The 16645-nt window shown below is 40.4% G+C and overlaps 1 protein-coding gene across 4 annotated transcripts in view; it reads left to right on the forward strand.

The window, feature by feature from the left end:
* ZWILCH (zwilch kinetochore protein) overlaps nt 1–16645 on the forward strand; it is a 38404-nt gene that overhangs the window by 8406 nt on the left and 13353 nt on the right. For 3 of the 4 annotated variants that reach the window (XM_059180878.1, XM_059180876.1, XM_059180875.1), the window contains exons 4-13: nt 736–854; nt 4291–4490; nt 5623–5693; nt 6043–6198; nt 7771–7842; nt 11873–11966; nt 12458–12507; nt 13142–13247; nt 13767–13846; nt 16470–16626. In XM_059180878.1, coding sequence (XP_059036861.1) covers nt 736–854; nt 4291–4490; nt 5623–5693; nt 6043–6198; nt 7771–7842; nt 11873–11966; nt 12458–12507; nt 13142–13247; nt 13767–13846; nt 16470–16626 — 1105 coding nt within the window. The remainder of the gene's footprint in view (nt 1–735; nt 855–4290; nt 4491–5622; nt 5694–6042; nt 6199–7770; nt 7843–11872; nt 11967–12457; nt 12508–13141; nt 13248–13766; nt 13847–16469; nt 16627–16645) is intronic. The other variant, XM_059180877.1, reaches the window with a different exon arrangement.

Raw genomic sequence — 16645 nt, forward strand, 5'->3', positions numbered from 1 at the left:
GACTCTTAGTTTTGACTTGGGTCATGATCTTTGGGTTGTGAGAGCAAGCCCTTTGGGGTCTTGTGCTCAATAAGAGCCTGCTTGAGATTCTCTCTCTTCCTCTCCTTTGCCCCCCCCCCCAAATAAATAAATAAAATCTTTTAAACAAGAGTTAATAGTAGTAGCTATTTCAGGATTTTTATGAAAAGTAACAGAAAACTTAGAATAGTAGGTGTTACATAGTAATGCTCAGGAAATATGAACTCTTGGGGTTATTGTTATTATTGGCAAGGCTGAATTATGTAACTACTTAAACATGGAGATATTAGAAACACATAGGTTTAGAACTTGTAACACAAATGAGAGCTGCTAGTCCTAAAAGGAGTAGATTTAATGAGTAAGGGCTCTGGCCCTTTGAGTTCTGGGAGTGAAAAATCAGGAGTCTTCCACAGGGTTTCCCTTGGTGTTTTGCCTTTGGTTCATCATTTATACATGTTGGAGACTTCCTTTTCTTATGGCATCAGATGCTTCCTCTGTCAGTAGCAATTTAGATCATTATCTTTTTACAGGACAGTGGAAGTACTTCTGATGGCAAGATTTGGTGGTATCAGACTGGTTTGTAGCTGTGATTCTTGCCATCACCCAGTCATTTGTGCTTAAGGGTTTGGAAACCAGTACGTTATGTTCTAGCATAGTGAAGAAATGGCTGTTAAGTGTTTTTTTACCTGACTAAATGATTTAAAAATATTTTTTAAGCCTTTAGACAAGGAAGAAACAAGTCATGTTGAAGAACCACAATGTGAAGAAACAGCTATTTCTGATTTCTCTACTGGGGAGAATGTTGGACCACTTGCTTTACCAGTTGGGAGAGCAAGGTAAGTTTTTCTTAGCATTGAGCTAAGTGGAGGGCTGGAAGCCAGATTTAAATGAAAGTGTTCTTAGAGGTGCCTGGGTGGCTCAGTGGGTTAAGCCTCTGCCTTCGGCTCAGGTCACGATCTCGGGATCCTGGGATTGAGCCCTGCATCGGGCTCTCTGCTCAGCAGGGAGCCTGCTTCCCCCTCTCTCTATACCTGCCTCTTTGCCAACTTGTGATCTCTCTATCTGTCAAGTAAATAAATAAAATCTTTTAAAAAAATTAAAAAAAAAAGGTGTTCTTAGAAACATTGGGGAAAACAATATGTATGTAGTCCAGATCCTTCCCTCCTTTCTTAACCCTCTCCCTAGTCATGATACCCAAATCTTCAGGGATGGCTTTACTTGAATATCCCATAGGTGTCTGAAGCATGACCAAGAAGACTGTGTCCTGGTCCCTTTCTCCACTCCCCTATACCATTTGCTCTTGCTTCTTAATTGTGTGTGTGTGTTTAAATTTTTATTTATTTGACAGAGAGAAATCACAAGTAGGCAGAGAGGCAAGCAGATGGGGGTGGGGGAAGCACGCTCCCCGCTGAGCAGAGACCCTGATGTGGGGCTCAGTCCCAAGACTCTTAGATTATGACCTGACCCAAAGGCAGAGGCTTAAACCACTGAGCCATCCAGGTGCCCCATTGCTTTTTAATTATTTACTTTGTATTTGGTTCCCTTCTAGTCTTTCTTCCTCACTGCCACCAGAGATCTTTAGAAATCACTGAAAGCATGGTTGTGTTGCTTCCTTGCTTAAAAGTCATGATACAATCCAAATTTCTTATAAATGACACATAGGAACCTTCACTCTCTACTCCAGAGCTTCGCCACCAGGGGAGCCATAGCCTGTGGGCATTTGGAAGTACACAGCGGTACTTTTTGGTTGTTACAGTGTCTGAGGGGAGCGATTGGCCTGGGCTGTGGATAGGGAACGTCCTACAGTGTACTGGGCTCTCCTGCTCAAGGAGGAATTATCCCACCCCGATGCCAGCAGTGCCCCTGTTAGAAAGCCTGCTGCCCCGTCTACCAGCCCACCTTTGCTTCCTGCCTCCCTGCTATGTAGCTGAGTGCAGCACTCCCGAGCTGGCCCCCCTCACTTCCACAACCAAAGTTACTGCTGTCAAGGAGTTCTGGAGGATATAAGTTATATAAATAATAACAGCGGATGATAAGGACTCTAACAATAATACTCACAAAGTGACTCCCTGTGGTGGTTTTGGTTTATTTTGCCAGGTGGAAGCTTTTGACATTTTTCTGTAGTTAAATTTATCAGTCTTTTATGGCTTCTTGATTTTAAGTCATGTTTGACCTTTTTTTCCTTTTTCCCCTGCAACATAAACATTATTTATCGGTATTGTTTTCTCCATCCAGTGCTTGTTTGGATTTATCCCTATGCTTATCATTGCCTTGCCTTGCATTTGAGACCTTCTTTTTGGGGTTATTGTGTTTCCTTTCTGAAACACAATCCCTTAGAACTCCCTTTGTTGAACATCCATTGGTAATAAATGAAGTTTTCATCTCTATGGAAAATTTCCAGCTACATTTTTTGGTAAATTTTAGTTATGATACACTTTCAAATTTACAAAAAAGTTGAAAGAATAGCACAGGAACTTCGTATACCCTTGACCCATATTTTCCAGTTATTTACATGTTGCCAAATCTGCTTTGTCATCTTCTCTCTCATTCCTCCTCCTCCTCGTAGTCCTCCCCCACTCTGCCACCTATATAACATAACTCCTGTCACCCACACACATTTTTTAAATGAAATATTGAGAGAATGTTGGAGATACTGTGCTCCTTTACCTCTAAATACTTCACTATGCATTTTCTGAGAACAAGTATATTCTCTTATGTAACCACAGAATAATGATCAAAATCTGGAAGTTTAACAGTTACAGTACTTTTATCTCATTCACAGACTATTCAGTTTTCCTTAAGTGTTCCAGTGCCTAATGACCTCATGTATCTTTTCATGTACTTACTGGCTCCTTTTTTTTCCTTGCCCCAGCTTTATTGAGGTATAATTAATGTATCATGCCTATTTCTTCTGCTTCACCTCACAGCCTACTTTAACTCCTACTGAATCTCTACCCTACCCTATTGGACTCCCTGCTTTAGATAGCTACATTCTCGTCACTTTCTGGTGTGTGCCTGGTGTGCCCTTCTCCCACTTCATCACTGGGTGAAATATTTATGTAGTTTGCCGCTTAATTTCCAGATTTTTGTTTCTGGGATACTAGGGTATTAGAATTTATAATTAGAAACATATTTGGTCTTTGTCCAATGTTCCTGGCACAGAGTTCCTAAAACCCTTAGAGTTTCTTAAGGGAGGAAAAAGAGGAAGATGTCTTCTGTTACGTTAGTGAGGTAGCTTTGGGGGGCACCTGGGTGGCTCTGTTAGTTGAACAGTCGGCTCTTATTTTCTGCTCAGGTCATAATCTCAGGGTCCTGGGATCCAGCCCTGCATCAGGCTCCCTGCTCAGCAGGGACTCTGCTTAAGGATTCTTTCTCTCTCTTCCTCTCCCTTTGCCCATCCCCCTGCCCTCCTGCTAACATGCTTTCTCTCTGTCTAAAATAAATAAATCTTTAAAAAAAAAAAAAAAATGAGGTGGCTTTTGGAAAGCCCCTAGGTAACTTGGGGGTTGGGGGAGTGGGATTGCCAGGGTACCAACCCTGTGATTAGAGGGTTAGAACATTCAGCCAAACCCCTACCTCCAGGAAGGGGAGAAGGCCTAGAGGTTGAGTTCAGTCCCTGATGTCTGGTAGTTAATCATTTCATGCCTATGTGACTAGGGCTTCATAGGAAACCAAAAGGAGAGTGTTTAGAGAACCTCTGGGTTGGTGAACAGGTGGAGATTTGGGGAAAGTGGCTCACTAAGAGAGGGCATGGGCGCTCCACACCCTTTCCCCATACCTTGTTCCGTGCATCTCTTCATCTGGCTGTTCCTGAGTTATATCCTTTCATAATAAACCAGTGATCTAGTAAGTAAAGTGTTTTTCTGAGTTCTTTAAGTCGCCCTAGCAAATTAATTGAACCCAAGGAGGACTATAGCTGGTCAGTCAGAAGCACAGGTGACAACCTGGACCTGCATTTGTTATCGGAAGGTGGGTGGCGGGGGGAGGGGGGCGTCTTATAGGACTGAGACCTTAACCTGTGGCATCTGATGCTTTCTCTGGGTAGATGATGTCAGAATTGAGTTGAATTGTAGGGCACCCAGCTGGTGTCAGAGAACTACTTGGTATGAGGAAAAAGCCCACACATTAGAGGTGGGGACAGAATCTTATTGGTGACTGAAAGTAGGATCAGTGTCAGAATCATAGGTGCCCTTCATCATATCTTTGGAAATGAAAACTTGGTTGATGGACAGTTTCTACTTACAGTTTGTTCTTCCTACTCTTGTTTTTAAGGCAGTTAATCGGACTTTACACCATGGCTCACAATCCTAATATGACCCACCTGAAGATTAATCAGCCGGTTACTCCCCTTCCTCCCCTGTGGGTAAGGTGCGACAGTTCAGATCCTGAAGGGACCTGTTGGCTTGGAGCTGAGCTCGTCACCACAAATCACAGCATTACAGGAATTGTCTTATATACAGTCAGTTGTAAAGGTGAGAGCTCACTCATCTTACTTTTGTGGGGGTGTATATTTATTTATTGGTATTGTTACTGTGTTGTGGTTTTTACTGAAAACATATTGTGAAGAAAGAAGTGGAACTTGTCAGCCACCAGGAACCTACTCTGATGTGTGACTTATGGCATATAGGAAGTGTTCCCGACACAGAGCTCCAAAAATCTGAACAGGAGTTTATGGCTTTGTTAGTTTTATTTGGGTTTCATTTGGTTTATATTGTGTATTTTTGGAAATTTTCATCAGAGGATTAAAAAAATGGAATATAACCATATAATTCCTATCTCATAGTAGATGTTTAATTATATTTTTGGTAGTAGCATTCTTACTAAACCCTGACATCAGATTTGTTTCCTGTGTGCAGTAAACCAAATCTCTAATGAGCCACTGGGTTTGAAGCAGAGAATGTTTTATTATCAGAAAGGCAGCCCGTAGAGAGGACAGAGAATATTCCCAAATCTGTCTTCCTGACTGAGCAAGTTTATGATCCTAGGGGGAGATTGCATTGTATACATATTGATGAAAAGGGCAGGGGAAGCTTGTGGCTGTTCATGTGGAAAGATGGAGCGTGTGCATTGGGCAAACATAGGTAACATCTATATCACTTGGGGGTGCAGACTAACACCAGAACAAGGCATGATTCTGTCTCTGACACAGGAAGTTATCTTAGGACAAGGAGCAGGAGCTGTGGGCATCCCTGAGCCCCTGGAAACTGGATGACAGGGTGTGGGCTCATTATCTCGGGTAAGGGATGCAGAACCTTGCATGCTCGTTGACCTCGAGTCCAGGCTCCGCACAGGCAGCTAATGGATTCGTTAGTGGGGTCCGAAAAGACTCAATTACTGATGAGAGAGAAACAGGTCTCTGAAAAACCAGCTTTAAATTTTCTGCTGTGTTTCAACCTTATTAACCCTGCGGGGCATGGTTCCAGTATTGACCTTTGTTCCACTTTCCTTCCTTTGTCACCAATTCATCTGGATTTAAAACTTAATTTCGCAATGACTAGTGTGAAGTTGCGCTGCCCTCAGAATTTGAGGGGTTGTCATTTTCCAACTCTAACAATATAATTTTGAATTGTACCTTTAAAGTTGTTTTTCTTTTATGTCTTATAGCTGATAAAAATTATTGTGTAAATCTTGAAGACCTGAAAAGTTCACATAAGAAAAGACATCATTTATCTACTGTAAGTATTTCTTTCTTCTGTGACATTAGTTTCTTCAAATTGTTATGGACCTGTTAACCTAGTTTAGTAGGTTTTTTCACTCATAATATGACTAGTTTTGTTTCTTTTTTTTTTTTTTTTAAAGTATCGAAATGTTTGTGTTTATTTTTACTTAAGTTAATGACCAAAAATAGGTGCTGCCTTTGCCTTGTAACCACCTTTTGTGATGAAAAAGAATTGTCTTACTTTTCCATTTGGGAGAAAAGTGTGGCACTTTTTCTTCTGCTGGGAAAAGAACCAAGGTAGTTTTGATAACGGGCCTCTGGCTGTGTCAAAGTGTAGCTAATGGTGGCTGGTGTGCTCTTTTCAGGTAACAGCCAGGGGCTTCGCCCAGTATGAGCTCTTTAAGTCTACAGCCTTGGATGACACACTTGCTGCGTCACAAACTACAATCACTTTGGATATTTCCTGGAGTCCCGTTGATGAGATTCTTCAAATCCCTCCTCTTTCTTCAACTGCAACTTTGGTAGGAGTGAACGTATTTTGTTTTGAGTTTATTCAGTGTGGATTGACTTTTAACTAGCTTGTTGCTGGTGCCGCATACTTCCAGCCCCAGCCCTACCTGCTGGATGGTTCTGAGAGGCCCAGCTTACTCCTGAAGTCTCACAGGGGCAGCCAGTGGAGGTTTGGCTGGGTGACCTCGGCCCATGGTGGCAATTATGTAACTTAAGAATTTTCTAGTGATTAATAAAGTCTCTCTCTCTCTCTTTTTTTTTTTTTTTTTTGACAGAGAGAGATCACAAGTAGACAGAGAGGCAGGCAGAGAGAGAGAGAGGGAAGCAGGCTCCCCGCTGAGCAGAGAGCCCGATGGGGGCTTGATCCCAGGACCCTGAGATCATGACCTGAGCTGAAGGCAGTGGCTTAACCCACTGAGCTACCCAGGCGCCCAAGTCTCTCTCTTTTTTAAAAAAAAGATTTTATTTATTTATTTGACAGAGAGATCACAAGTAGGCAGAGAGGGAGGCAGGCAGAGAGAGAGGAGGAAGCAGGCTCCCTGCTAAGCAGAGAGCCTGATTTGGGACTCCATCTTAGGACCCTGAGATCGTGACCTGGGCCAAAGGCAGCGGCTTACACTTAACCCACTGAGCTACCCAGGCAACCCAATAAAGTCTCTTGAGTTGGGACCCAAGTGAAGTAATCAAAGTGACTTATCTCTGCTATTCTTAAAAGATTGTAGATATTGGCAACACATCCAGAACCATTATACTATTAAGGCTTTTCATTTTATATTTACTTTTCTAGGAATCTGTCTGAAGTTAATCAGAATTGGTAGCGAAAATATATGTGCAAAGATATTCCACACTGTGATAATGACTGTGTTTCTAAAATACTAACAACAAACCCGAATGTTCAATAGGGTTTTCCTGATGAAATATTATACATTCTTTACATATCATGATTTAAAGTGTCTTTAATGATAATAAAAATGCTTATTGTTAGGCAAACAAAAGGAAAATATACAAAATTGCAATATAGTAGAATCTCAACTATGTTTTTGAAAACTCTGTACACAGAAGCCTGATAGTGTTAATTGTGGTTCCCCCCCCACACTTCTTTTAAGGTTTTAGAAAGTTCACTTTAGAAAGTGACCTCTGGCTAAGACAGCACAGCATTGGTTTAGCTAGAAGGAGTCTATTGAACATATTTACTAGGGGTGGTTATTTTGGGTATGTGGTAATGCTGAGTTTGTCATTGGGTCTTAGGATGTATTTATTTTCATTTCTCTCTCTTTCTTTTGGAAATTCAGTGGGAAAGGGCAGGAGAGGGTATGAGGAGAGCAGTCGTTCGACATAGGCACAATCATGGTATAGAGAGAGGGGCTGGTGGCATGAGTTTAGGTTACTGTCTTGGGATGGATGGGATCTATGGTGTCTCTGGGGAAGATGTTCTAAATGCAGCATTACCTTACTTATTCAGTTCATTAGTGCTTTACGAAATATATTTTTTAATGTGTGGGGAGCTTGAAATGCAAGTAACTGTGACCATTATGCAGAGAAGATAGGATTACTAGTGAAAACTGACTTTGGGAACTTTTTAGAATATTAAAGTGGAATCGGGAGAGCCCAGAGGTCCTTTGAATCATCTTCAGAGAGAACTGAAATTTCTCCTTGTGAGTATCCTTCTGGAATTTGTGACTTGTATTAAATCTTGTGTTTTCATAAGAATATTTGCTAATGTCATTGTTAATTAGTTTTTCAAAATTCTGTTCCAATTGTTGTGTATTCAGTAGATACTCTTGGCAATTTGGATGATATGATTTTACTGCATGGTAGTTGTCCTTACAATCACAGGGAGCATTAGTTAAGAGCTACACTTCTTCTGCCTTTTTACTGGAGTGTTCAGATTTTATTCAGATAGTAGGTTCCCCTCTTTACTTGGGTCGGCTGCCAGTTTATCCCAAATGCATGTATAATCTGCTTATTAATAACTGGGAATTTGACTCATGCTAAAGACTAGCATATGTTTCAAGAATTTTATGTCTCAGTGAGTTTTACTCTACTCTACAAATTGAATCTCAAGGGGTGCCTCATTTTAATGCAGTAGAAATTCAAAATGTCCTTGCCTGGGATAAAGAGCCGTTTACATTTAGTCATTTGCCCTACTTACTTTTTTTTTTTTTAACAGCTTTGAGATAAATTACATCCCATAAAATTCACTTGTTTCAAGTACATAATTCAGTGGGTTTTCATATACTTACAGAGTTGTATAACTGTGGTCACATATAATTTCAGAGCATTTTCTTCAAAAGAAACCCCATACCCATTAGCAGTCACCTCCCAAGCCCCCCAGCCCTGCAGCTGCTGGTCTGCTTTTATAGTATTTTGTTCCATTTCATCAGTGAATAGCAGTTCATCACATAGCTATAGCATATCTCGTTCGTCCACTCGTCGGCTGATGGGTGTTTCTGTTGTTTCTACTTTTTGACTATTACAAATAATGCTGCCGTGAAGAGTCTTGTATAAGTTTTGTGGGACATACATTTTCACATCTTTTGGGTGGTGTTCCTGGGGCAGTGTGATAACTGTGTTTCTAAGCTTTGGAGGAGCTGCCGAACTATAACTGTTTTCCAAAGTGGCTATAGATTTTACATTCCTACCAGCAGTGTGTGTTCCAGTTTCTCCATATCCTTGCCAACACTTGGTATTATCTTTTTATTATGATTATTATTAATTTTTATTACCATCCTAGTGGGGATGAGGTGGTATTTGATGGTTTTGACTTGCATTTTCTGGATGGCTTACTGACTTGGAGCTTCTTTTCATGTTCTTATTAGCTCCAACTTATTTCTTTCTTTAATCTCTTGCCCTACTTCTGCTCCCACTGATCCCCTAACCCTGGCCTGCTTATTGTACCTGGTCCTGTCATGCTCTCCCATTGTGGTCAGTGTGTCTTGCTCTGCCCGGGGTATCCCTCTCGCACCCTGAGCTCTCTGTGATGTCCTATTCTAGGGTGATTGCACTGGTCCCCCAGAGTGGCTTATGCCGCCTGTGTTTTGTGTTGTGAAAGCTCACTCCTCACACCTCTTGTCAGAGTGTTTATCAAACACAGTGATATGTTTGCTTCTCTTTCTGTCCTTCTAGACCTGAGAGCCAGGTACTCTGTGCCTGTAGCAGCTAGCACAGTACCAAGTATTTCTAATACTTTTACGTCCAATTATTATTTCCCTGTTTGTATAAAACCTGGTATTTTTTTCTCACCTTTCTTTCTGGAAAACTCCTCTTTTAGGACCCTTCCTGTGGACTTCCATCACACTTCTATCCTCATGTTTCTGCCCTTCTCTCTTCAAACCCTGTCATTCACTGATTTGGCTAATGCCTTTATGAGGGTACTCCAGACTCTTCTTTAAGCTGATACCATTCTCCTTCCTTCCCACTTCCACCGAATCATTTCCCAGTTGAGTAGAAGGCTGTTGCCTCAAACAATATTTCCAAAATGAAATTTGATTTTCTCCAGGCGAGATCCCCTCAGAGAAACCCCCCTCTACCACCATTTCTGTGTGTGGTTCCACTATTCCTTCAGTTTCCCAGGCTAGAAACCCTTCTACTTTAGGTTAGTAGGAACAATTGCTACCACCACACTAACATGGAAGGATTTTTTTCTTTCTGTGCCCTGGTTCTTGGTCACACCACTTAGAAGAATGAAGAGGTAGACAGAGTGGTGGGTGGCAAGGCAAAGTTTATGGTACAAAGCTCCCAAAAAGGGAGGGGACCTGAGTTTCTCGGTCAAGGGATTTTTATGGGCTTGTTAGAAGGCTTTTATTCTGACTAACCCTCCTTACGCCTGTCATAGGTTCTGGTTATTGTCCCTATCTGTCACACGGGAAAGAGTGGAGGGCTCCTTCCAAGGTAGTGTAAAATCCTTTTAAAAGTGTTTTCCTCTTAAGGCAGGGCCCCTTGTCTCTGCCCCTATCTACTTTCCAACTATCCCTTCATCAGAACTGCCACAACTAGAAGCTGCCACTCTGTGCCAGGGATGTGGTGCTGGAGGTTTCGGTTATTTTGCTGGAAGCATCAGCAGTTGCTATGTGGAAGACCTGATTCAAATATACGTCTGTCATTCAAACTCATGCCTGTCTGTCTGACTTGAAAGTCCATGTTTTGTTAAAACCTCCCTTGTAAATTCACAGAATCTTAGATGTGCCCATGGCCACAATCTCTCCCAAGGTCAGTCCCCTGTATTTTTGTAAATACCTAGGATTTTTTTTATTTTTTCCACATCTCCCTTCCTCTCTCCCTCCCTCTCTCTCTAATAAACTGTTCTTTTTTTCCTTTAAGCTTTTTCTCACTGCCCATTTAGTTAAAGCCCTTATCCCTTGCCTCCTGGACTACTGTAATGGTCATTTATTGTTTCTCAACAGGGACACTATGGGCATTTTAGGCATAACCATTCTTTGTGCTTTGGGACCATTGTACACATTGCAAGATGTTTAACATCCTTGGCCCCTACCAGACTAAATACTCGAAGTGCCCTTGTACTCCCTGTCATTGTGACACCAAAAACTATCTGCACATTTTTCCAAAGACACTCCCCCCACCAAGGGGTAGAAATTGATATCACTTCTGTTGAGAAACATTGTACTTTCTCTTTTCCTTAGAATCCATCCAGGGTATTTCTAACACAAATTCTTTTTTTTTTTTTTTTTTAAGATTTTATTTATTTATTTGACAGGCAGAGATCACAAGTAGGCAGAGAGGTAGGCAGAGAGAGAGAGAGAGGGGAGAAAGCAGGCTCCCCGCCAAGCAGAGAGCCCGATGTGGGGCTCGATCCCAGGACCCTGGGACCATGACCTGAGCCGAAGGCAGAGGCTTTAACCCACTGAGCCACCCAGGCGCCCCTAACACAAATTCTTAAGTCCTTGATATGCCATGTTCCTGCCCAAACATCAACAGTTACTGTCTTTCATATGAAATTTAAAAAAAACAAAACAAAACAAGAGGTTTTAAGATCTGTCTGGGCCTTCATTTCTCACTGTTCCCATAGGTGTTTTCTCCACCACGGCTGGACCTCACCCCACCCTCTCCATCTTGTTCTATGTTCCTTCTCTGCAGCTCCTGCTTCCCACATTTGAGTACTGCTGATGCTTCACATTGTTCCCCTGGCTGTTCCAGTCTCCCTTTCCTTTGGTATAGATATTAAATGTATAGACATATACATTTAAATTATTTTTATATAAACTTCCATTCGGTTTCACGTTTTTTGCTCCCTGATTATTGCACCTGGATTATTGGTCCTTTTTAACCAAAATTACAAGTATCTTCAGGGCAGGCTCATTAGTCTGGAATCCTCGGTAGCACTGATGCACATGGCACCACCCTTAGAACACCGTCTTTGGTACCAGACTGCCAAGTGTGTGTCTTGGCACGTCAGTAATGTGTGACCTTGAGCAAGTTACTTTACCTCCCTTGGCCTCAGTGAAATGGGAATGATGGTAATATCTGCCTGATAGGGTTTTTGTGAGGATTAAATACCATACTACATATAAAACACTTAGAACTGTTGCTGGCATGTGGTTCATGAATGTTCAAGAAACGTTATAATGACTAAAATTAGTATTAAATATATTCCTACTGATGAAGGTTTTTTTTTTCCCTAAGAAAATATTGTATTTCTTTTTTTTCTTTTTTTTAAATCTCCCTTAGGTTTTGGCTGATGGTTTGCGGACTGGTGTAACTGAATGGCCTGAGCCTCTGGAAGTAAAATCTGCTGTTGAACTTGTGCAGGAATTTCTGAATGGTCTTTGTTTTTCTAACTCACCCTGTGTAAATTGTTGATTTTTCTTTGTTGAGAATTTATACTTTTCTAAATTTAAAAATAAGATGTCTTTCTAGGGTTGGTATTCTTTTTGGTTGGGAAATTTATAAAGCTATGAGGTCTCTCATGGTGAGAGGGACAGATTTGTTCTGAATTACTAATGGTAGAGGTCTAGGTAATTTTTAAGAATAGTACTGAATTTAAATTTTATATACAACAGCTGTATTTAAGACTATAGGAAAAGAGGGATGGAACAGAAACCTTTGAGCACCTACCACGGGCCCAATGTAGTGTGTCAGTGACTTTCACTGTATCTCAGTTCATAACTGCCAGTAGAGAGTCAAGTAATTTGCTAAAATCCCTGGTATACTTCTACTGTCCTCATTTGCCATTTGAAAACGGGATTAGGACAGAAATTATTTAGAAAGCAGGAAAATAAAATCTAGAGTTAACAAGCTTTTGCTACTTTCTAGACTTAAATAAGCTGGATGGATTTACTGATTCTACAAAAAAAGACACAGAGGTAAGTGACTCTTACCAGTTAGAAATGTGCACTGAAATAGCTTTTAAAATTTGGTCACACTGCTGTCCTTCATGTCATATTATTTCAAGTGGATCTGGGATAGCTAAGGCAGCATTTTGAGGGTAGTTTTTTGTTGGTCTTTAATGTCAGCACTAGTGATTGTTTTACTTAAGAACTAAGAAATGCATTTGAAGAGAACTAATGTGTATGTATTATTAATTGATCAACTGCAAAAAAGCAGAAATGACTATGTCAATATGCTATAAGATGGTATTATCATACTAATAAGTTGTGAGATGGTTTGTTAATATGCTTTTCCTGGTATCATTAAATTCATCTAAATAGGTTGTCATTTGATGAAACAGGAAAATGGAAACAAATGTCAATTCATTATTTTTGCATCAAAAAAGTCTAATGCTTGCTTTTAGGCATCACACTTGTACAACAATTTTAGGGGTCCCATTTTTCACTGTCACTTGATTTGTATCTTGTCATGAATGAATGAAGTGTAGAAAATTCATTCCCATCTGTGGATCCCCAATTTTCCCAGGGCAGCATTTGAAAGCCCACTGGCTTTAAATTATTCCTTTTCTTGTTTGATAAACTGAGTCACTCTCTGACATTGCTATTTCAGACGGTGAAGCACGACAGCGCTGCGGTTGACCGCTCCATTGAGTGTCTCTTCACAGTACGGGGGGATCTGGATTTTGCCGAGCAGCTGTGGTTCAAAATGAGTGGTAGTATGTGTCTGTCATGATTGTGAAATAAAATGTTTCCTGCATTTGTTAGGTTTACTTTTAAGTCTTTGAAGATCATATAGGACTAGTGTACTACTAGTCTTCTATGGAAGGCTGGTTCCTGTTTTCTCAAATTCACTCCTAATAATGTATTGGCACATTCTACTCAAGAATTGTATTAAGAGAAGGCAATTCATAGAGTCTATTCTTTTCTCCTGCCTTGAGTATAAGATATAAGTGGCTTTTATGTTACATTTCAAAACCTCCACCTTAGTGACATTATAATTATTAGAAAAAGGGAAAGATATTCCTTAATATTGCACTGTGTTACCTTGTGACAGTGAGCTTACTCTCTTACTTTAGAAATGTGTTTAATCTTTCTTTTTGCCTTTATTTTCTTTCCCCTTCCCCCACCTATAAAATACAGATACTTGTCTTCTATTTGTTTTTCCTTAAGATTGATGATATATTTGATCTGCAGCAGTACCATGAAAGTAATGTTGCACTGACTTGTTTTCCAAGGTGTGATTTCGTATCAAGATTTGGTGAAGTGCTTCACGTTGATCATCCAGAGTCTACAACGTGGTGATATACAGCCGTGGGTAGGTTTAGTAGTGTGTGTTAGAACACTTTTTCAGCAGCATAGCCTGAAGCTTAAGGCATAGGCTTGGGAACAGACTGCCTGAATTTGAATCCAGCCCTGTTGCTTTCTTAGCTATGTAAACTTGAGTGGGTTTCTTTACGTACCTATGCCCCAACCTATGCCTCATCTGTACAGTAGGGATAGGAAAAGTACCTGTTGTTTTAGGGCTAAAAATTTTGTTTTTTGTTGAATAGACCCTTTAAATATGATATAGTGTCCTTCCTCATCTCTTATTAGAGTCTTTGGTTTAAAATCTAATTTATCTGATATAAGGATTGCCACTCCAGCTTTTTTTTTTATGTCCATTAGTGTGGTAAATGGTTTTCCACTCCCTCACTTTAAATCTGGAGGTGTCTTTGGGTCTAAAGTGAGTCTCTTGCAGATAGCATATCGATGGGTCTTTTTTTTTTTTTAATCCAATCTGATGCCCTCTATCTTTTGACTGGGACTTTTACATACATTCAGGGTAACTATTGAAAGATATGACTTTAGTGCCAATGTATTGTCTGTAAGGTGACTGTTCCTGTATATTGTCTCTGTTCCTTTCTGGTCTGTGTTACTTTTAGGCTCTCTCTTTGCTTAGAGGACCCCTTTCAGTATTTCATATAGGCTGGTTTGGTGATTGCAGATTTTTTCAGTTTTTGTTTGTCCTGGAAAAAAAATTTCATTTTAAGATTTTATTTATTTATTTGAGAGAGAGAGAGCACAAGCACAGGGAAATGGCAGAGAGAGAGGGAGAAGTAGGCTCCCTGCCAAGCAGGTCCATGATCCCAGGACCCTGAGATCATGACCTGAGTTGAAGGCAGACACTTAACCCATTGAGCCACCCGTGCCCCATTAGTGCTAAATAATTTAATTCATGTAATGCAACTAGCACCCAGCTCATAATTAGGTGTTCATTATGTGTAAGATACTAGTACAATCATTGTTGTTGCTGTGAATGACCATTCTCATATACTACTGATGAGAGCACAAATTGGGATGTTCTTTATGAAGCAACTGTGGATAATGCATTGAGATCCTCAAAGTGTATCATGCTCGCCCTTGGAATCATTAGTTTTTTTTTCTTAGGATCCACCCGAAGCTCATACATAGGAACATATCAAGATTTTATGTATTGGAATAGTCACCACAGCCTCATTTATAGTAGCAAAAAGTTATAAATGACCTAAATTCCCCATTAAAGGACTAAGTAAATAATGATATGGCCACATAATGGCATATGTGATGGTTGCTAAAATGATGCCGGCAGATGATGTGGAAAAATGCTTACAATCTGCAGTAAAAAGAAAGGACTATACATTATTGCATAAAGAAAGTAACTTTTGGAGAGAAAAACGTGGTAATAAATATACCAAAATGTTATAGCAGTTGCCTCTAGTGCTAGGGTTACAAATGAATTTTTCCAACTGCATTCTACATTTCTATACTTTATGGATTTTCCACAATGAACTTGTGCTTTTACAATCAAGAAAAAGCTAAGTTAAGAAAAACTAGAAACCAAAAGATTCCTCATTTCATAGGAATTCTATGAACTAGGGTAGCTGCCAGTTCATAACTGTAAAACTTGGAAACTTTTGTGGGTGAGTGCAAAGATCCACTGCACAGTGAAGGTCTACAAGCGCTGCCCCTCCCTGGGCGGTGGCGACTGTAGACAGTATGACCTCTGCTGTAGAGGTTTTCTCACGTGACTTCTGTGTTTGTGAGATGTTTGCAAGTATATCCCTGCCATGTGAAATGAGTGCAAACAGCACAGAAATCGTTTTTACTGAAACAAGGGAAATGCCAGAGATTATGATGGAGATTTGAGAAAATAGATGTCAGTGAGAAAATATCCAGTATTTCAGGTATCTTTAAAACGAAGTGTTGGGGCGCCTGGGTGGCTTAGACAGTTAAACGTCTGCCTTCAGCTCAGGTCATGACCCCAGGGTCCTGGGATCGAGTCCCACATCAGGCTCCCTGCTCATTGGAGAGCCTGCTTCTTCTGGTTGCGCTCTCTCTCGTTGACAAATAAAATCTTTAAAAACACACACACACACACAAAACCTTTAAAACGAAGTGTTTAATATTTGGTACCTGCTTTAGCTCTGTTCGTTCACAGCTTTTGATTTGCAGATGATCTAGTTAGTGTGTTAATATTGTAGCCAAGGAGTTCCTTCTGACACGGAGACCAACGAGGGAGGAAGTTGTCCTGAAGTAGCAGGTGTTCTGTGCAGAGGAAGATGTTCAGTGTTGGGAAGGATGCCCAGGAGCACTTAATCAGCTAGAAGAAAAGAAGTCGTAGTTACAAAGCATCAGAGGACCAACCCTGTCTTCTTGGTGGAATTGTATCTGGGGGTGATCAGTTGAACCTCTTCATAGTTGCTTTGGGCTAAAGCAAATCATATAGGAATGACCCTTCAGGAACAGACATGTTTATAACTTAGGGCTTTTTATTCAAACAGTTTATGGTATCAAGAGATGGAAAATCCTTATCATTTTCAGCTTGTAGCTAATGCAGTTTGCTTCTCTTTTGTTTATTGGATTTGTTTGTTTTTACTTGTGTTTTTTTATATATATATATATATATTTTAAATTTCTAGCTCCACAGCGGAAGTAACAGTTTACTAAGTAAGCTTATCCATCAGTCTTATCATGGAACCATGGACTCAGTTGCTCTCAGTGGGACTGTTCCAGTCAAGATGCTTTTGGAAATTGGTCTGGATAAACTGAAGAAAGATTATATCAGTTTTTTCATAGGTGAGTCCCTTTCCCAGCT

The sequence above is a fragment of the Mustela lutreola genome, chromosome 7, assembly GCF_030435805.1.
Source record: "Mustela lutreola isolate mMusLut2 chromosome 7, mMusLut2.pri, whole genome shotgun sequence".
Lineage (NCBI taxonomy): Eukaryota > Metazoa > Chordata > Mammalia > Carnivora > Mustelidae > Mustela > Mustela lutreola.